Source organism: Syzygium oleosum, unplaced genomic scaffold (assembly GCF_021117445.2).
Source record: "Syzygium oleosum isolate NSW1041296 unplaced genomic scaffold, Sole_v2.1 Sole_v2.26, whole genome shotgun sequence".
Classification (NCBI taxonomy): Eukaryota; Viridiplantae; Streptophyta; class Magnoliopsida; order Myrtales; family Myrtaceae; genus Syzygium; species Syzygium oleosum.
In genome coordinates, this window is record NW_026607510.1 from 3,687,096 (window position 1) to 3,709,371 (window position 22,276).

At 39.9% G+C, this 22,276-nt stretch overlaps 1 protein-coding gene and 1 pseudogene across 1 annotated transcript; both read right to left on the bottom strand.

The window, feature by feature from the left end:
* Positions 1–1,290: 1,290 nt before the first annotated feature.
* LOC115681979 (WAT1-related protein At5g64700-like) lies at positions 1,291–10,033 on the bottom strand (annotated as a pseudogene).
* A 5,458-nt stretch (positions 10,034–15,491) lies between these two features.
* On the bottom strand, positions 15,492–20,118 carry LOC115681996 (uncharacterized). The gene is made up of 7 exons (XM_030606112.2): positions 19,738–20,118; positions 18,783–18,815; positions 17,699–17,797; positions 17,322–17,442; positions 16,300–16,609; positions 16,145–16,199; positions 15,492–15,836 (listed from the first exon to the last, which is right to left on the bottom strand). Exons 1-7 carry the CDS (start codon positions 19,870–19,872, stop codon positions 15,762–15,764), a joined length of 828 nt encoding a protein of 275 aa, XP_030461972.1. The 5' UTR covers positions 19,873–20,118; the 3' UTR covers positions 15,492–15,761.
* Positions 20,119–22,276: the final 2,158 nt, after the last annotated feature.

Sequence of the window (22,276 nt, forward strand, 5' to 3'; positions counted from 1 at the left end):
GAATCGAGAGAGGTCCGTGATGACCCTCTCCTAGATCTGGGTGAGGGTGCCCAGCCCTTGCCCGGGTTTGGGGGAGGGCTGCCGGCCCTCGCCTAGGTCTTATGGCCCTCTCCTAGAACGGGCGAGATCAGGGCGAGGGCCGGTGATCGTTGTTTAGATCTGGGAAAGGGTCACCGCCTTATCCTGGTTCTAGTGGGGGTCGCCGGCCGTTGTTGCCGCCCCACCGGCGTTGGGGCAGTGGCCATAGGTGGGAGGGAGGGTTGCCAGCCACCTACCGCTTGTTTATTTCTTTTTTCTTTTTTAATTTTGGAATTTTTGATCAAAAGTTGACTTTTTCAGTGATTTAGTCTTAAAAACCAATTAATTAGTCAAACTTCGATTTTTTTAGAAATTGAAAGTGCAAAAGTGAAATCGACACTAATCTATATCGTTTTATGCCAAATGCCAAATTTTGACCTGGGATTAGACTTTTCAAAGAAAGTTTCACCAAGAAGTAAACTTTAAAGTCAAGCTTTCATTTTTTGAAATCAAAGTGCAAATGACATGTAAACGAATGGTTTATGGAAGAACAAATGTTAAATGACTTTGTTTTGGTTGAGAAATGGGTCCTATCGCGTCCAATATCTCAAGTTTTTACCTTAAAATGACTGATCGGCCAAAAAATCATGTGTTAACATACTTCTAATGAGGCTTTTTAATTATGAGCATGATTTCAATCAAAGAGACGGAGATAACCGACTGACAAGACATCCTGCATTTGTGCACTTCCGAAAGCTACTTATATGGCACAAAAAGAAACAAAATGATACCCTAAATTCGAAATCAGGCTCTAAAGTTCTAAACTTAATTAAAACACCTGCTATATAGAATGTATTTGAGTATAAACCATAACCCTGATAATTTTATTTACTGTCTGTCTCTCATCGTACAAAATAACCCCACCAAGAATACTGAAAGAAAGCCTACACATTTGGGACATTAATCACAGTCATCAATGAATTAAGTTAATAATGATACAGAAAATAAAAATATGGAATTTGTTTATATTTCGATATCTATATTAATAAAGAATACATCAGCCTATTTAAAGGTTTTATTAGATAATTATTCTGAAATAATATCTCAATTAAGATATGTACAATTAAAGAAATATACGTGCAATGTACGTGCAATATACGTGCAATCTTAAGAGATATGGATAATTTTAATTTACTGTCTGTCTTTCATCATGAAAAATAGAAAATAACGAAATGCTCTTGTGGATCTCATTGAGCCAATTTTCCCCCTTGTCTAGATAGGTATGTCTGCATGAGAAGAGGTCTCCTCTTGTATGACTGAGCATTCTTGGTCAACCCCCGGCTCGCGACTTCCCTGATCCTGCCCTTTCTCCCTGCTCTTCCCCCACAGGACACTGTATAGCCCTCCAACCAGCAAAACCCCACCAAGAATACTGAAGGAAAGCCCACACGATTTGAGACATTAATCACAATTATCAATGAATTCCACTTAAAAGAAGATAAATCTGGAACTGACGAAACTGGAATGAGAATCACCTTCCAAAAGTGAGGGTATCACACAGGAGAAATGAAGAAACGAGAACAATTAATGATTATGAGTGCCGGTGGCGTGGACATGGCTAAGAAAACTGGCCCCCTCTTCTCAATGACCCAAGTTTGTAGATAAAATGCCATCCCAGTTACCACTCTTCCCTGTTTGTCGTATCAAACAGTAGACAATTAACCAGGAGAAATAATCCAATCCATACGTATGGAGCAAAAGGGAGAGAGATCAGTGAGCTCACGCAATAAGCGACAGCGAGGAGGCGGATGTTCCAATCCAATTTCCACTCAGAAGGGTCTCTCACCAAAGAAAGGGCGACGATGAGTGTTTGGATTGAGCTCATGAAACACTGCAACAGTGTGAGCATCAACTTCGAGGGATAACTCGTCGTTATCCATCCGTAAAAAAACTTTATGTGAGTCATCGATCGAAAAGACATTCTAATTAGGTCCAAAAATTTAAGCCAGTGTGTATGCTCGATGAAGATGTTAGGGAGTTTTTGTTTTTTTGACCTGCGAAACGAGCCAGAACGACCAGCAGAAATTGGCAAGGAGGATGAAGAAGCAGCCCTTGACCCAACTCGTGCCCGATGTTGGATGGGATGGGCTCATGTTGTGATGCCTGTGAAGATGATGGCACTGGAGTTTGATTTGCGGACCCTTGTAAAAGGCCAAGGTTGCCGCTCCTCCGAGGCACACAACTATACCCGTAAGCTTGGACAACCCCGAGGTTGTCCTCAATTGCAACGTTTCCATCCTGCGAAACAACATTGTTTTTAGAGAAATGATTGGATAATTTAAGATAACAAAAAGTAAATAAAAAATAATTTTAAATTGTTGTGGGATCCACTTCTTAAATTTTTTTTGGCTCACAACATGCTGCTACTTTCAGAGTGGTGCAAAACCTGTTATGCTAACAAATGTAGAAGAATATTTTTCTCTATATTGAATCATACTGTACAGCATTACAATCTTTCTTATATACAATATAGGAGATAATTCTAGTATCTCAATAAATTAGGAAAAAAAACTGTAATAAAGGAAAAACAAAAAAATCCCTATTTTGTAGGAAATACAGCTCACGCCAACACTCCCCCTCAAGTGGGTGAGAAGATGTCTTCGATACCCATCTTGACAAGTGAGCTTTGAAACGCTCTACTTGACACAGCTTTGGTCAAAACGTCGGCCAATTGATCTTCAGATTTGACAAAAGGCAACTGAATTACTTTAGCATCCAATTCTCCTTGACAAAGTGTTCATCAACTTCAACATGTTTGGTTCGATCATGCTGAACCGGGTTGTGAGAGATAGCTATAACGGCTTTATTATCACAAAACTACTTCATCCCAGACTCTGGTGGATATCCAAGTTCAGACAACAGCTTTTTAAGCCATAATAACTCACACAACCCCTTCGCTACTTCTCTAAATTTTGCCTCGGCACTGGACAAGGCTACAACTTTTTGCTTCTTGCTCCTCCACATGACCAAGTTATCTCCTACAAATGTGAGATAACCTGACGTCGACCTTCTATCTGATGCGTTCCCTTCCCAGTTCGCATCCGTATATCCTTCCATTGCAAGGTGACCATTCTTTGCAAACAATATTTCTCTCCCTTGAGTCGATTTTAAATATCGAAGGATACGATATACTGCATTCATATGTTCTTCACTAGGAGCATGCATAAATTGACTCACAACACTTACTGCATAAGCAATGTCTGGGCGAGTGTGAGACAAATAAATTAATCTTCCTACTAACCTTTGATATCTCTCCTTATTAGTTGGTACTTGATCAGGATACTTCCCAAGTTTATGATTATGCACTATAGGAGTATCAGCGGGCTTACAGTCTAACACTCCCACTTCAACCAACAAATCAAGTATGTATTTTCTCTGTGATAAGAAAATTCCTTCCTTAGACCTAGCTACCTCAATACCCAAGAAATATTTTAGTCCTCCCAAGTTCTTCATCTCAAACTCTTCTGCCAACTTCTCTTGAAGCCTCGAAATTTCTTCAGTATCATCTCCTGTGATGATCATATCATCAACATATATGATCAGGGCAGTCACCTTACCTTGACTTTGCTTCAAAAATAAAGTGTGATCTGAATTGCTGTGGGAATAACTGTACTTTTTCATGGCTGAGCTGAACCGACCAAACCAAGCACGAGGTGACTGCTTCAACCATATAACGACCTCTTCAGTCTACAAACAATATTCGACTTACCAACACACCCATATCCAGGTGGAACCTCCATGTAAATCTCTTCCTCCAAATCTCCATGAAGAAATGTATTCTTTACATCAAACTGATGCAATGGCTAATCCATATTTGCGGCAAGTGACAACAAAACTCACACAGTATTCAATTTTGCAACCGGAGATAAAGTTTCCTGATAGTCTACACCATAAGTCTGTGTGTATCCTTTTGCGACCAATCGAGCCTTGTATCTCTCAATAGTACCATCTGCCTTGTGTTTAATGGTGAACACCCACGTACACCCCACGGCTTTCTTCCCTTCTGGCAACTCTACAAGTCTCCAAATCTGATTTTTTTCTAATGCTTCCATCTCCTCCTTCATAGCTTGGACCCATTTTGGATCCTTTAAGGCCTCTCCCACCCCATTCGGAATTCGAACAACTGATACATTTGACACAAAAGCCTTAGAAAATTCCGACAGCCTTCTTGTTGACACAAAATCGGCAATGGGATATTTAGACCTTCGTTCCTCGACATCCGGTGAGTACCGACTAGGAGGCTTGCCCCGGTTATGTCTGTCAGGGAGTTTATATTTAACAACCAAATTAGAATCATCAGAAACCTCAAGATCAGGAAGAGAGCTTACCTCAGAATCATTCTCAAGAGAGTGGTCGTGTACTGAAGAAAGGGCAATTTGCGAAGGAGCAGGCTGATCTTGCTCATTAGGTGTAGATATAGGCTGTTGCTCATCTCCACTTTCAGCTGAAAAAGATCACCCTCCCCCTCATCATCTGCCATCGCACCCTCCCCCTCATTGCCTGCCATCGAACCATGGCCTAGATCCTCATCAAACTGCACCTTTGAAACTTTTCGTGAGCTGGTTAATGGTCTAGCCCCACCCAGTCGCACCCCGGACTCCACATGTCCTCCTGACTCCGCACCCTCCATGCCAATGTCCCACCAATTTTTCTTTTCACTATAATTCTCCCCCTGAAAGGAACAATGAGGTGGAGAAAAATAGGACTCAGATTCCAGAAAAGTCACGTCCATGGTAACATGAGTCTTCTTGGTCGTCGGATCATAGCAGCGAAACCCCTATTGGTGAATCCCGTAACCAATAAATACACACCGTACCACACACGGTCAATTTTGGTGCGTTGGTTCTTGTGAAGATGCACAAAAGCCGCACACCCAAACACTTTAAGCGGTATTGTCAAGACTGAAGGAAGAAGCACAAACTGGGATAGAGCTTGTAATGGAGTTTGAAATTGCAACACACGAGAAGGCATATGATTCATCAAGTGAATGGCTGTGACCACCGCTGCATCCCAGAACCTTTTTGGAACATTGCCGCTGACTAGAAGAGCTATCGCCGTCTCTAGAATGTGGCGGTTCTTTCGGCCACACCATTCTGTTGAGGGGTTTGAGTGCAAGAGGTCTCATGGATGAGACCATGTTCCTTAAAATAAGAGGTAAGGTGTTGATTGATATATTCCCCACGATTGTCCGTGCAGAGAATCTGAATACGAGCTTCAAATTGGGTGGTAATCATTTTATGAAACATATGGAATATGTTAGGAGCCTCATCTTTATACTTCATTAGATACAACCATGTCATACGTGTGCAGTCATCAACAAAGGTTATAAACCATCTCGTTCCAGACATTGTAGTAATTGGAGATGCACCCCACACATCAGAATGAACCAAACAAAAAGGCTTGCTACTTTTATTAGAGCTCAAAGGAAAAGAAACACGATGACTCTTTGCTATAATGCATGTTTCACATTGAAAAGCAGAATCCGATAAACCACGAAACAACTCAGAAAACAAATATTTCAAATATCTAAATGATGGGTGCCCCAATCGACGATGCCACAACCAAACATCCTTCTCCTTACTAACAGACCGACCAAGAGTGTGATAGGCGCAGCCAGAGCTGAGATCATCCACAATGTATAGCCCCTCCTTCTTAGTACCACGCCTAATAATCTCCTTCGTGAGAATGTCCCGAAACAAACAGAAGTTTGGGTACATAAGAACACTGCTATTCAACTCATCAATAATCTATCCAAGAGACAATAAACGGTTGGACAAAGAGGGCACAAGTAATGTATTAGATAGAGAAAGAGATGGCGTGAGAGTTACACTCCCTGCCCCGGTGACCAGATGGCAATGTCCATTAGCATTATACACACTGTCTCGCCGCGGTGAGGTACGGTTGACTAGGTCATTGGGGTCAGGAATCATGTGATCGGTAGCGCCTGAGTCGATAATCCAGCCATTGTTTCCACCATGACGAGTAGTGACAAAAACATAATCACAATTACCTTCAGAAGGAAGGGTGGAAGAACACTGCTATTCAACTCATCAATAATCTATCCAAGAGACCATAAACGGTTGGACAAAGAGGGCACAAGTAATGTATTAGATAGAGAAAGAGATGGCGTGAGAGTTACACTCCCTGCCCCAGTGACCAGATGGCAATGTCCATTAGCATTATACACACTGTCTCGCCGCGGTGAGGTACGGTTGACTAGGTCATTGGGGTCAGGAATCATGTGATCGGTAGCGCCTGAGTCGATAATCCAGCCATTGTTTCCACCATGACGAGTAGTGACAAAAACATAATCACAATTACCTTCAGAAGGAAGGGTGGAAGAACACTGCTATTCAACTCATCAATAATCTATCCAAGAGACAATAAACGGTTGGACAAAGAGGGCACAAGTAATGTATTAGATAGAGAAAGAGATGGCATGAGAGTTACACTCCCTGCCCCGGTGACCAGATGGCAATGTCCATTAGCATTATACACACTGTCTCGCCGCGGTGAGGTACGGTTGACTAGGTCATTGGGGTAAGGCATCATGTGATCGGTAGCGCCTGAGTCGATAATCCAGCCATTGTTTCCACCATGACGAGTAGTGACAAAAACATAATCACAATTACCTTCAGAAGGAAGGGTGGAAGAATTAGCTGAAGGTACCATCGGGACCAAGGAAAGTGACGAACTCCTAGTCACCAAGGATGCCTGCCCTGCACTCTTGCCCAGTTCTGCTTCAGATTTCTTCTTCTTCGCTTGAAAATCGTCCCACCAATCTGGAAATCCATGCAGCTTAAAACAAGTGTCCCTAGTGTGTTTGGAATTGCCACAGTGAGAACAGCCGCCGGGCACCTGAGACTTGGCCTTGATAGCAGACCGAGAGCGCCCATCTCTACCCACCGAACTGCCTGCCATCAACTGCAGAGACGAGTCTCCTTGACTGCCCCGTGAGACCATTGCTGTACTCGTAGGAAAGCCATCGGCATTGGTTAGCATCACGGTTTGGCGCACATCTTTCCTACGGACGCGTGCGTAGGCTTCCTCAACTGTAGGGAAAGGCTGTATCTGCAAGACATCTGCACGAACCTTGTCGAGACGATCATCAAGTCCATCCAGAAAAAGGTAAACCCTATCCTCTTGAACAACATTATTGTAGCACTCAATATCTGTAGGACACACCATAAGAGTAGGTCTGCGGAAATCAATTTCACGCCAGAGTCCTTGAAGATCATTGTAGTATTTTTCGATTGATCCTCCAGCTTGCTTGAGTCGTGATACCTGGCGCTTTAAATCATACACCCGGGAAGTATCGGTGCCATCAAAGAAAGTGGTAGCTACGGAATCCCACATAGCTTTAGCGGTAGGGAATCTAATAAAATTGCCAATTAACGCCGAATCCATGGAATTGATGAGCCATCCTTTCACAGTCGAGTCCTCGGTTTTCCACTTCCGAAAAACAGGATCTGTAGGCCAAGGCTGAGGGAGGTCTCCATTGATATACCCCAGCTTGTCTTTGCCTGTGATGTACATCTTGACAACCTGAAACCATAAGCCATAGTTGGTTCCATCCAGTTTAATCGCAATCTGAGATGAAGCCGAATCATTCTGTGGTGTTGGTGCTGGAGGTGGAGGAGGAGGATTCTGATTTTGAGTCAGAATCTGAGTCAATCTGGTGGTCAGATTCTCCAAAAACGCTTCTGTGGTCGAATTCCCTCCTTGATTTTGGTGGGGAATCACTGCTCCTCCAGGGTTTTCATCCGCCATGGATCCAATGTCGAGCGTGATCGGGCGAGACGAAGTCGGCCGGCGCGAGACAACGGCGCAGTGAAGAAGTGAGACGAAGTCGGCCGGCATGAGCGGGACCGCCGTAATCGGGGATTAACGTACAATACTCACAAGGAGTGAACCCTAGGCTCTGATACCATGTAGAAGAATATTTTTCTCTATATTGAATCATACTGTACAACATTACAATCTTTCTTATATAGAATACAGGGAATAACCCTAGTATCTCAATAAATAAGGAAAAAAACTGTAATAAAGGAAAAACAAAAAAATCCCTATTTTGTACGAAATAGAGCTCACGCCAACAACAAATCCCTTGTTTTTAAACCCCGAAGTATTACTTTGCAAGGGGCATCTCTCTCTATCTCTCTTTCTACTCTATCCTCCAATTCTCTCGTTCCCTCGGGGCTATGGACCGATTGATAATCCATGGCGTCCAAGCTGGTCACTTCTGAGACGGAACTCGCGCTCCTCATATCAAGACCTTCGTTCAAGAACAAGAAAATATTGCATACGCCAGCCCCTCCACATCACCATGGGGCCGGGCCATTCAACAATCGACATGGGGCAGCGGTGGGTCCCACGAATGAAGCCTCCCTCTCTCTCTCTTGTTCGTCTTCCCCATTGACGTTTTAAAAAACTCTACGCGGCTTAATTGTCCATAAACTGAAGTAATGCAGATAATGGAATTTCGTAAATTCTCATTGAACAGACATTTCCAGTGAGCATCAATCACATACTTAAGCCCTACCCAACGACTTGTACCAAAATCAAACGCCGTCGCACCTAAAAGGATTACCGGCAAATAAAAAAAAAAACGCAATGCGTGTGGTAATTCGATCTACCTTGTCGGTGCCGGCGCCTTTGCACGACTTCCATTTGAGAAGAAGAAGAAAAGCAAACTCGAGAATTAATGTGTTGAATAAAGGACTGGGCGGCGGAGGCCGGAGAATTGAGAGGCGAGGGAAGTGGAAACTACCGCCATGGCCTGAGTGAAGGGTTCGAGGGTGGGAAAATGACACAAATGATTTATGAACTTTGGCCCGATGTGCAATGTGATCCATGAACTTTAGCTCAAAGTGCAGTGTCATCCCTGAACTTTCAATTTGTTCAATGTGGTTGATAAACTTTTAATACATGTTCAATCTAGTCCATGAACTATATGAAAATGTTCGATGTTGTTTCTAAACTTGAATTAATGGAAGGATAATATTGAATAAATTAAAAATTTAGAGACCAATTACACATTATGCTAAAATTTAATGACAACATTGAACAAATTAAAAGTTTATGAATCATATTACATATTGGATCAGAGTCCATAAATTATTTGTGTCATTGTCCAGCTTTCGTGTTTTTTGTGAGAGAGGGTTTAAGCTTCTGGGACCCACCCGTGCCACGTGTAGGCCGTAGAAGTGGTTTTGTATCGTTTTGAATTTTTTTTCACGCCAGCTGTGTATTTTCTCGAGGAGAATATTATAATCATAATGATATTTGTTGGCCGCGCCGATTCTTACACTAAGAACTCAGTTTATATAGTAAGAGTAAGTAAAACTCGCCTGAGCAAAACCGCCACGAAGAAGGTGATGGCAGTCAGACAGTACGCCGCCGCCGCCGCCAAAGTTGGTGACGTGTACAAAAGGGCTAGGCCGTAGGTTTCCAAGCTTGCAGTGATCCTGAAATTCTCAAGAAAGCTTCGATTGGCTCACTCACTCTATTTCATTTTATTCGCGAGAAAAGAAGGAAAATGTTTTCCCCATCATTGCATTCTTAAAGTCAAAATTTAATAGAGATTCGCATACGCTTTACCCGAATAAGGAAGTTAGACATATCTTGCAGCAAGTCACGAACGATAAGGAAGGCCTCGTCCTCCTGGAATCAAGAAAGTTAGCCAAAATCTTTGGATAGTGAATATAAAGCCATCATAAAAAGGCACTGAAAAGACAAATGAAATGCGAGAAAGAAGAAGAGGACCAGAGTCTGCTACTTACCATTCGAAATATAAGGCAAGAGGGACCAGGAAAACGGTGGCGGCGGCCTGTCTGTAGAAGACGAAGATGAAGTTGTTCAGGCTGCTGTCAAACGCGGCCTTCAAGAGCAGGAACATGCCCGCATAGATCACCTGGACCAGAGCGACCGCCATATATGGTTTCTTGCCGGCCATTTCCTTCCAGGAGTGAGTACTCGTATCAGGTGGACTGTGCTCCTGTGAAGCTTTCGTCTTCTCTGTTTCTTCCGAGAGCTTGTTCTGATTTATAAGGTCCTCAAGAGCATTTATAACTTTACCCGGGATGGACATCGAAGAAGTGAGACTGTCGTGTGGCATGACGTATTGGCAGCATAATATCATGTGAATGAGCATTGGCGAGATATGCCTGCCGTGTTATGGTAAAATTGAGCATTAACGTCCCATGCGTAAAACATCTATTATTACCATAAATATCAAAGGCAAATGAATCTACCCCAAGAAGGTAAGTCGAATGGGGATTTCTACCATAAACCTAGGCTTCTAAGGAACCTTTCCTTGGTTGACCGAGCCGCATAAAACCTTTATTCATTTTCTCTTTTCTTTATCTATTCCATCTTCGTATGAACTTGCTATATGGAATTAGAGCAAACAAGATCGACATCAAGCTCCTGCGCTCTTTGCTGCTTCTTTGGCTGTTGCATCTTGTCTTCATAATAAGTTAAGTTCTCTCGTTTTTGTTCATTTTGCACAACGGCCAGCACCTTTGTTGCCACCGATTTGGGTCATTCTGGCTTGAATGAAATGAGCACTTAACTCATCTCTACCCTTTTTAATGGTCGCACGAGATTTTATTTTACTGTCGTATGTTCATAAACTAATTAAAGAAGTCAAACACGTAAAGGGTATTTAGGTGCACGATCAGCATCCTGTGTATTTCATTTGAAATGGGTTCATCTTTGAATTTATAAGCAAAGCCCACGCGAATCTCTTGTGAAAAGATTTCTTGAACAAAAACTTGGTAATATGTTACAAAGGAGGAGGAAAAATCTATGTAACGAGGAGAAGTTGAGTGTGGTCAGCGTATTTAAATGTCTCAAATAGAAATAACACAAGCTAAGAGTTATCATTGCGCATAATTATCAAAACAAGAATCGTGTCATACTTTAAATATAGTAAAAGACAAACATTTAGCTTTTTCTAACATCGACATAAATAAAAATCAAGTAAAAGGAAATCTAAACCATTCACCGTCGATATATAAGAAAATTTTACACATTTGATCTCGATATGAGATTATAATCACCATATTTCCCCAATCAATTGTGTAGAAAGCCGCTTGTGTAATTCCTTTTTTTTAATATCGACGATGCTTGCTACAGTTATTCTAAATAAAATGTGTATTGGAAAAGAGATAAGTCACATTATATACATAATATCGAAGATGTAATAATCACTGTTGTATTAGTTCGAATTGAGATCTACCCTCAATTTCGAACGTTTGTTTCGATCTTATCATTGGAATCATTATTACATATCAATTTTGTTGCTAGACTATTCAAATCTCTGCCCATCAAAGCCAAGTGCTTCTTAGAGACAAAAAATGATATCAGAAAATTTCATATTGTCATCGTTAGCTGGATTTTCCACGGAAAAACACAACTTTTCTTGATTCCTCCTGATTTTTTCTGCATAAGAAACTGATCGAACAATATTGTGTAATTTTTTTATTATGGATAAATGTGATGGAGAGAATAAGTAGAATTTAAATTTATAAATAAATGTTCATCACTGGAGGTTTTAATGGAACCGGTAGGTAAAGATGTTCACCCATTCGTGGCTTATATGCCTTGATTTGTTTTGAGATTACGCTATTCGCATAGTATTATAACTGTCTAAAATGTTTATACCAAACGAGTAGAATACTCAACTTTATGAAACACACTAGGAGAGAGATTTTACTATGTTAGGTGCTTAATGACCATTGTTTTTTTTTGGGTCATCACTTCATGAGCACTTGTGAAGCTTCTAATTAAGAAAATGGATAATGACATAAATACTTCATGAACTTTTGCCCAATATACAATGTGATCTCTAAAATTTTAATTTGTTTAATGTGGTCCCCAAATTTTAGCTCAATGTGCAATGTGGTCCGTGAACTTATAATTTATTTAATATGATCCATGGATTTTTGATACATGTTCAACTTAGTCTTGAATTATAAGAAAATGTTCAGTGTTGTCATTCCATTAATTCAAGTTCAAGGGATAACATTGAACATTTTCATCTAGTTAGGGACTAAGTTGAACATCTATTAAAAGTCCAAGGACCACATTGAAAGTTGAGGGACAACAATGCACATTGGGTTACCGTTCAAAGACTATAATGAATAAATTAAAAGTTCAGGAACCACATTAAACGTTGGGCCAAAATTCAGAGATTATTTGTGTCATTTTTCCTTGAGAAAACCTTGTCATTTGGGAACCTATCAGTGCGATCACCCGTAGTGCAAGGTCAACTTGTCATGCAAAAGGCGATAAACATTAAATTTCTCGGACCTGCCGGTCATACCTTACCTCATCGACTTTTCTCACCCCATTTTGGTTTTGATTATCTCCTTCAACTTTAATAGAGAAAATGACACAAATGATTTATAAAATTTAGCATAATGTGTAATGTAGTCTCTCAATTTTTAATTTGTTCAACGTGACCCCTCAACTTTAGTTTAATGTGCAATGTGGTCCCTGAACTTTTAATTTGTTCAATATAATCCATGAATTTTTGGTACATGTTTAACTTAGTCCCTAAACTATATAAAAATGTTTAATGTGATCCTTCTATTAGTTCAAGTTTAGAGACAACATTGAACATTTTTATATAGATCACGGACTAAGTTGAATATGTATCAAAAGTCCAAGGACCACATGAAATAAATTTAAAGTTCATGGACCGCATTGCATATTGGGCTAAAGTTCAGGGACTGCATTAAACAAATTAAAAGTTTATCGACCCCATTGTATATTGGGCTAAAGTTTAAGGGCTATTTGTGTCATCACTTTAATAAAATATAGAAGGATTAGAGAGAATTACTGTGGGTATATTTTGTCTTCAAGGACGAATGCCGCCTATTCTTTATAGTAGAAAAAAGAGCACACTCGTACACATGTCGAAAGTAATTAAAACTTATGTACGGAGATAGAGAAATTGTTTTAAAATGTGGATTGATTTAGGAAAGAAATTCAAATAGTTGTTAGATGAGAGCTGCGAACACAATTTAGAAAGTAATATAGGATACTACTCCACAATCATATTTTGACCTCTGTTAGTAATATAACTGATGAAAATAATTCGATTTGACAAACAAAAATTGTATATTTTGTCATTTGTCTTACTATTACGTTAAAAAGGTTTGAGAGGAGTATATAAGACTCATTAGCAAAAGATGTGAGATAACATTTCAACAGGTATAATATGATCGTAAAAGTAAATTACCATGAGTTCATATAGTTTGTATTATATACAAGAAAAACACATATTGTCTGACTATCTAATTACAAGACATCATAGAAATACCTTATCTAATAATTGGGTTTCATTACAAATTCACGCTATCTACGACACATTATAATAATATTGTACTTATTTTGATCAATAAGAATACAAACAATCATGTTGATATGCGTAAATGATTCTTGAAATGTCACATGGTTAACTGACTAGAGAAAGGACATAAAATAATTTCAAAATTGAAGCTATTTTTAATCTAGTCTGGCAGAGCATGTTTTATATGTGCATAATTTGGTTTTTCGTAAATTCAGCAAACGTGTGAGAGACAAAAATTCCTCAAAAATTACACACATATAGATGTGTATTTTATGTAAAAGTACAAATAGCTTACTTATAGAGATTTCGACTATTTCAATTAAATTTTCATTTTATATCATTTTATTTTAATAAATCTCAGCAAACTTCATCTACGTGGGCATTTCAAGGAATTTATTTTTTCTAATTGTAAAAGCTTGAGGTCTAATGAACTGTTTTCGTGTTATTTGCATTTTTCACGCGAGTTTGGAGATGTTAGTAAGTTAAACCAGCTTTAAACAGCCTGTTACAACTGTAAATGACTCACGTAGTTGTTTCAACGTGCATAAAAACTATATAGTTGATACTTTATTTCAATCAATTAACATGCACATGTTTCAATATGCTTCTCTTAATTATTGTAATGGCATTGCAAGATAGATTAATTAGGGAAAAAGTGTCAGAAAAGTCCTAAACCTATTGTACTGGTACCAATTTAGTCCTAAACCTTTTAATTGTGCCAATTTAGTCTTAAACCTTTTGACCTAGTGCCCTGCCAGCCTAGCGCAAGGCCACCCTCTCAGCCATCCGGCTAGGGCGAGCCTTGTCAGTGGCTGGCGAGATCAACCTTGTCGGCCTTAGCCTTTGCCAAGGTCTGGTGACTGGCTGGAAGAAGGAAGGGAAGAAAAAAAAAATAAAGAAAAGAAAAAGAAAATAAAAATTCGAAAAAAATATGATTAAAAATTGTCCACGTTAGCGCTGGCGGTGCCATATAGGCCGGCCGGCGTCCATGTAAGCAATATTTGGCCAAAATTAGCTACAAGGATTGAAATGACACTACGTCAAAAGATTTAGGACTCAATTGGCACCAAAAAAAGTTTAGGAGTAGGAGTTTTCTAACACTTTTCCCAAATAAAATGACTCTGCATTGCCGGCTCAATTGATTAAAAATCGCAGAGTGTTTCCAGTTTTTGGTCCTCTGAACATTTTCTAGCGGTGGATTGATGTCCAGATCATAGTAATGAACCGTTTTCAACCGCGTACCCTTCAGCAGTCCGGCTGATGTTCAGAACGGTTCTTAAGGGGGGGCACGATCAGCGGGCGAACAATGTTCCAGCAAGCAAAGTGCTTGCGCGAGAAAGGAAATTGACTAGCTAGGAGCAACAATGCCCAATTCAGTGAAACATACCGAGTCTGCTTGAACAAGACTAATGCAGGAAAAGAATGGACTTTAAAGATGACATTTTTATGATGATTGCTAATGCAAGGTCTTGGCAGCCGAAGGGGGTGGTTTCTGCTGTCCCGAGTAACCATTCCTCAGGAGATTGATAACTGCTAGATTAAATAAGACTAAAAGTTCACCTCTTGATAGCAAACTTCTTAAATTTCCATTTTTGCGACAATTTATATAAGAGTTTCGACTCATACATGTGGTTGCAACAGGTAATGACTGGAGGATTGATCGCTTGACGGATCATAAAAGCCCCATAGCCAAAAGTGTGTGCATTTGGGGTGCAGTCAGCATGCATCTGGATACATGTTCACCGTTCAATCAGATTCGGTCAACAAGATTTAGCTATAAGCCCACAAAATCGACCAATGGATTCAACTGCATGCACCGGAACCTGTAATCATTTTCGCATTCATCGTGGGAATGTTCTAAAGCTTGCACAAAATAAAGCACAGGCTATAAAACAAGAAATGGCAGGACTTTTTTCATTGGGAATTAGGGCATGGAAATGGCTATTTAGACCTCAAAAACTGACATGGTATGCTTGAAATTTGGAAAATGAAGTAGCATTAATCATTTCTAATAATCTCTTAAAATCATAGAATGTCAACTACAGAGCAATACTTATTATAATGACCTTTGGCCATTGAACAGCTGATTATATTACTCATTACAATGGAAGAAAAACCCTCAAGTTGCAAAATAAAAATTTCTGATAAGCAATTTGAACAATCAAGAAAAAAATGTAGCACCAGGAAAAGTTTAGAACCATCTGATATGAACTTTGCAAGGATGATCAGTAGAAATAAATAAATGATGTCACAATATCACTAAGCCTACTCATGGAAAGAAAAGTTTCGAAGAGCTGAACCCGTCTGGGCCAAAGCTTACAGTTTAAGCCGCTGAAAGAGCACTGCACAGTGACTTGTATGCATCAACACATAACTTGAACTTCTCTTCAGCCATTGACTGCAGGAACATTGAACGGCGAATAGTTACAAGAACGCAGAAAAGTGATTTTAACGTCTGTAAGTCGATCAATGAACTGGTGAACACAGCTTTGTCAGGATCGCTTCCAAGAAAAAGTATCAGGGACAAGAATTTTTGTTTTGATTTCTGTTCTATTTCTTTGTTGGGGCTTTAGAAATAGATCTACAGGTCATTGGAGGTAGCTACATACATTTTCTCTAGACTATCTCATGGATGCATTAAAATTGTCAACATTCAAATGGAGCTTGTAAAGAATAAGACCCCAGACAGAAGTTTCATAGACTTACCTGTGAAGGGCCTTGATGCTTATCGGGATGCCATTTCAGGGCTGACAGTCGAAATCTGCACATACAATGACAAGTTAGCAATTACAATAGGCAAATGTGACAACTTCACCGAACATACAGAAAAGAAAGAAACAAGGAGAAAAATACATGCTTACGCGTTTTTCACATCTTCTATCTTCAAAGGACCTGTTATAGGCAAACCCAGCATTTTTCTATCGGACACTGATCCTATTCTAATTGACTCATCATCAGACTCTGTTTCACTTGCTGTTTCCCATTCTTTTGTTCTGCGGTTCCCCCAATTAATATCCTCTCTCCACTGAAAACCGGATGATGCATTTTCAAAGGCAGAAGAGTGCCTTAAATTGAAAGACCAAGTGTACCACCTATTCCTGAATGTTGCTTGAAATATCGTCTCAGGATGATCATCTAGGTCCTCACAGAAGCTCTCCCTCCTAAACTTTCCTGTAAAGGTAATAATTTGCAAAGAATTAACTATTCAACATTTTGGGAAATAAACTATTAAACATTCTGATGCGGGACCAAAGCCTTCATTTTTATTGACCGATAACAGTATAAACATCAATTGCTTTATCTCCATCACTTTCGATCCACATTGAATCAGAATAAATTGAGGATAATGAGTCAAAATGAAACACTATATTCTATAATCAAAGAGGAACTTGCCAAGTGGGAACACTAACCAATGGTGTCCTGAAAGAGTTTCTGTATTCAATGCAGAGTTCACTCCTTTATTCTTCCCTTTGAGAAGACATGTTAATACAACTTCACAAGTTTCCACCCTTCTCCACTTAATTTATATTCATTGCTCTTTAATATTATCATCTTATGGGACCAAAGCGAACTTTAACCCATATAAGTCATAAAAATGGGTACATGCTAATCCCAACCGTTCTTTTCTTTTTTTTTTTTCCTTTTTCAAGGGTAGATAACGAATTCAACATTCTTACTATTTGGTAGCCTATAAAGAAACATATCAATAGCATAAATGTCTGATAAGCCTAGGCAGTGGGTATATAACCAGCTGTGTGCTCATACAAATTCAAAAGCTGAGTGTTTTACCCCCTTCTTTTAGTTAGAGGAGCCCAAAATAGAACCAAACTGGACATAAACAACAACTAATGAAATATCACTTAGATGAAGGGTAAAAGCTCACGCTTCATTTTCTTTTGGTGGCTCTTCCCAGCACGCCGAGAAGATGGCTTTGATCTACCTCTATTACCACAATTATCTGACTGATTTTCTGTCTCATCAAAATTCCAGGCAGGGCTCTTGTCCTGTGCATATGTTATAGCAATAAATAGAGATGCTCAAAGGACCAGACAATCAGAAAGATCAACATGATATCTACAGTTGTGTAAGGATAGCCGCTCGAAAATGATTTCATGAGAAGAGTTTGGGGTAGAAGATAGCCCCACAAAGTAATAAGGAGCACTAGCATGGAACAAGTACAATTTCAAGGATGTGATATCCAAGTAATGAGAGATCTTAAATGTTCCACGCTTCAGGAAATGGTACTAGCGAGTAGTTAACCTGGAACGAAAATCTAGAGGACCCGCTGTTCAAGAGGAGATCTTTCAGAGCCTTCTTTGTATCAGCACGCTTCTGACGTGTTGCATATCTGACATAGTTCTGATTCAAAATACAGACAAGATATACAGTTATCAACTTGACACTTGAATGATAACTATAAATCTTAATCACGTGCATTGTATCTAATCAATGAAATCAATCGATTAGCCCTGATATAAGCAGTCGGCCACATATTTGTATGTGCCTCAATCTCTGATATATTCTATCAAGATGTTTGTACTGTACATTCCTCAAACTAAATTAAATATGCTCAAGTAAAGTACTCAGAATGTAATATTAGTGGTCACAGAAACTCACATTTATAGCTCTTTATTTTTATTGATCTTCTTTTTATGTATTTCAAGGGTGGGAACAGTGGGATGATACAGGAGCTTTGAAAGAAAAAAATATGTCAATGACTTGTTAGAGATTAACCTCTTAATAAAGCAGTCCAACAATATCCAGCATGTCTTCTAAAACTTGTATTCTTTATATGTCAATCTTAGTAATAGCACACTTGGAAGGGCTAGGGCACATCATACAGACATGTGTAAAAACTCAACTGGGTAGAAATTAAGCCAGCAACGTGTATAAGTGTGCTCAGAAAAGGTCGTAAAGCAGGGAAAAGTTGGGATCTAACTGACTAGAGCTAAAATCATCCTTCAGCCAATCTAGAGTCAGTAACCTTCATGTAATACTCACAGCAAGCACCAAGATTCTAGCTTTCTTTTCAACATAGGAAAATCCTAATTGATAGCAGGACGAGTGTCGTAATGAAGGTAACACAGGCCAACACGCAAAATTTAGCTTTGGTTGAAGTTTACTCAGCCTTCATCTTAAGGATCTCAATGCTACAATGTAACCAAGTATCTCATTGCTTTTTCTCACAGAAAGTAAAGGCATTATCCCAGAATAGCAACAATAATTCCTCAATGAGCAAAACTATATCAAGGTATATTAGTGAATATATCTTTGCACATGTGAGGATGTGATACAGAAAATAGGAAGCGAAATTAGTTCCCAACTTTAAGACAACGTTCTTTACCTTAGATGGCTGTTGACCACCTCTAGCAAAATCCTGCACAAAAAATTAAAAAGGCATTGTTAAATGACTTTGCTTGATGTGGAGCGTCACATGGGTAACTTGGGAACAATTTGAAAACTAGAGTCTTTCTGAGTTTTGGCCTCTCATTGAGATCATTGAAGAATAAGCTTATTTCTCCAGCCGGAGATAACTTTTTGGTTTACATACTTCTAATGAGGCTTCTATAAGCATGATTTCTATTAAAACGACGAAGACTGCCGACTGACCTAACGTCTTCCACCTGTGCACTTCTGAAAGCTACTTAATTGGGGCATAAAGGGACAAAATGATACCCTAAAACATGCAAACACATGGTTTGGAAGTAATTCAGATTATAACATACATCCAAGTGTTTTCCGCTCCACCATGGTTTTGCCGCAAAACCTCAATCACAAACAAGTGCGTGCAAAATACTGTACAAATTGGTTGGTGCCACTCAAGGCATATAAAGCAGCCAAAACAACAGAAAATTCTCTTTTACAATGTTTCGGGCGCCCCAATTCCTAAACAAATGAATCTCTTTCAAACTCCATGTACATTCCGGCACTCCGCAATACACAATGTAATTTTGAAATTCGAAATCAGGCTCTAAAGTTCTAAACTTAATCAAACCACATTAATTTACAGGACTCTGAAACATTCTCCGAAATAGGCATCCTCTGGAAAGTCAGAGAAAGCTACATTGAACACGGAAAATTTCCGGCAATTTCGAACCCTTCTTATGATCAAAAGTGAGCATTTTTTATAATCACATTGACTCAAAGCAATACATCAAACACTTCAGCCGCGAAATTGCACAAGACCAAGCAAATACCCTTCAATCAATCAATAAATCAACGTCAAGTACCACATTAGTAAATTCAATCCCGGATATTGCTAAGAGGGAAATGCAAAAAAAGAAAATAAGTTGACTTACAGAATCCCATTTATTCTTCCATTTCTCACAAGTGGCCGGAGTTGAGTGAAAACCAGCAGCACGAACCGTCCCAGATGTTGAAGCCATCAATGAATTCTTGATCACCACGAAGTTTCGCCATCTGGGTACTTGCATACCGATCAATTCAAACGAAAAAATTCACTCTTTCTTCAAAAATCTCTTGACCCGAGGACCCAATTGGTCTGCGCTTGCGCCAATCCAAGAAACGTTGTTCCAGTACGCAACAACACTTGCACGAGGTGTTGAGAATAGGATTGAGACCACATGGCCGTGACTTGCAGATGGGTGTTGCTTGTCCGCGGATTGAGCAAGGCCAAGAGAGTCCTCGCGACTCTCTCTCTCTCTCTTTCTTCCGAGCACGTTCGCCGAGCGGAGAAGACGGGTGAACAGAGAGAAAGCCTGGGCCTTTCAGAGCTTTATTGGGCTGAAGCCCAGTGAGGCAACTTTGGGCCCAAAATTTTGTGGGCCAAACCTGGTGAGAGGAAAGCTATATGATTTCGGGCTGGATTGATGGAATTATAGGGATGGGGAAATTTTCTTGCTCTGACTCCAGTATCGGTAAATCAAATCAATCATAGCCGTTGATCACGTGAGTCCTATCAAAATGGGGCTTACGAAATCAACAGCTACGACGGCATCGGATCCATACAAGAACTTTTTCCCGAAACCATGCCCGTTTGTGTGGCCCATAATCACACTCAAGAGACATGCCGGTTACTTTGTTCCGTCTGTCTCTCCATATATATATGTATGTATATCATATTCTTAAGCCCTAACTTTGATCTGAGAAGAATACCGTGTGTTGCGTGAGGCTCTTGTTTACTTATAAAACTATATGATTAATTTCCATTGTAAAAATTGTATGAACTTTTATTTACACGTTCCACATATCCCACCACTGAAATAAGTATTAAGGCTCTGTTTGTTTCATGGAAAATATGACAAATCTAGAAAATGTTTTCTAGAAACTCATTTTTCAAGAAAATGAGGGTCGCCTCACCAGCTGCCGGTGAGGGACGGCCTCGCCCCTTACCTATGGCTTTCGAGGGTGGCCTTGCCAGCAGCTAGCGAGGCGACCCTCGACAAGCCCTTCCCGGGCTTTGCCGGTGGCCAGCCATTGGAATCGGCCACCCATGAAGAACAAGAGAAAACCATAAAAAGAAAAAAACAGAAAGAAAAAAAGGAAAAAAGAAAGGAAAGGAAGAAACGAAAGAAAAAAAGGAAAAAAAATTCAAAAACAGTTAAAAGATGAAAATGCCTTTATCATCCGGAAAGTCAAGCCCTTATTTGAAATAGACATAGTCATTTCAGAGTTTTGTTTGAAACAAAATCCACTTCTGACCTTTATTTGAGAAAATGAGGGTATTTCGAGCCCTTATTTGACATAAAGTAAACTTCATGTCTTTATTTGATAAAATGAGGGTACTTCAGGAAGCGCTTATTTGAAATTTTCCCAAAAAATGACAGTATTTTCCGGTATTTGGCTGAAACCTGAAAAAGAACTAGAAATTTTTTTCTCTGTTTGGTATCCGATTTTATTTTTCTTGGGGAAAATTACCAAAAAATTCGAATTTTTTTAATTTTTTTCCTTTTCTCTCTTTTTATTTTTCATTCTTCCTCGGTTGGTCACCGACCACAAGCGAGGGATGAGCTCACCCTAGGCCGGTGAGCTGGGTGAGGCTTAAGCCTCATCGATCTCGGGCGAGGCTCAGCCTCGGGTGAGCTCAAGCCTCACCACATCCAGAGAGCTAGGCTAAGTTCGAGCCTCACCGGCCTAGGGCAAGCTCGTCCCTCGCCTATGGTCGGTTGCCGGCGGTTGCCTTGGCAGGGGACCAGCCAAGGAAGAAGGAAAAAGAAAAAGAAAAAAAGAAAAAAGAAAAAAGAAAAAAGAAAAATAGATTTTAAAATTTTTTTTTCATTAACTAAGGAGTCGAGCTTGAGTGCTGAGGACCCAAGCACGACCTTCGTGGACTTGGGCTTGAGCATCGGGAACAGAGATCAAGCATTGGGGACCTGAGCACGACCATTATGCAACCGAGCTCAAGTGCCAGGTCATTGGGCACGAGCACCAAGGCTCGAGATCGGCCTAGATGGACCAGGACGTGGGCACTTGGGGCCCAGGCCTGGCCTCAATGGACCCGGGCCTAGGCGTGGGACACCTCGTTGTGAGAGCCGGGGACTCGGGAACCATTGTTGGAGTTCCCGTGTCCAAGCGTAGTATTTCGGGTCCAAGTGCCGATACCTAGTTATATATTTGGAAAATGTTTTCCGACTTTTTTAAAAAGGAAATCATTTTTCTGACTTTAAGAAAAGTTTTCCGTTGACTAGGAAAACATTTTCTGTTGATTCATTTTTCTAAGCCAACCAAACGACGGAAAATAAGAAAAATGTTTTTCCAGAAAATGTTTTCCGTGAAACAAATGGAGCCTAAGGTAGTCGCTAAATTTTTTAAACAGAATTAATATAAACTGTGATAAATGAGAGATGGGTAAACTTTTGGGTTTGGTGCTAGCAACCC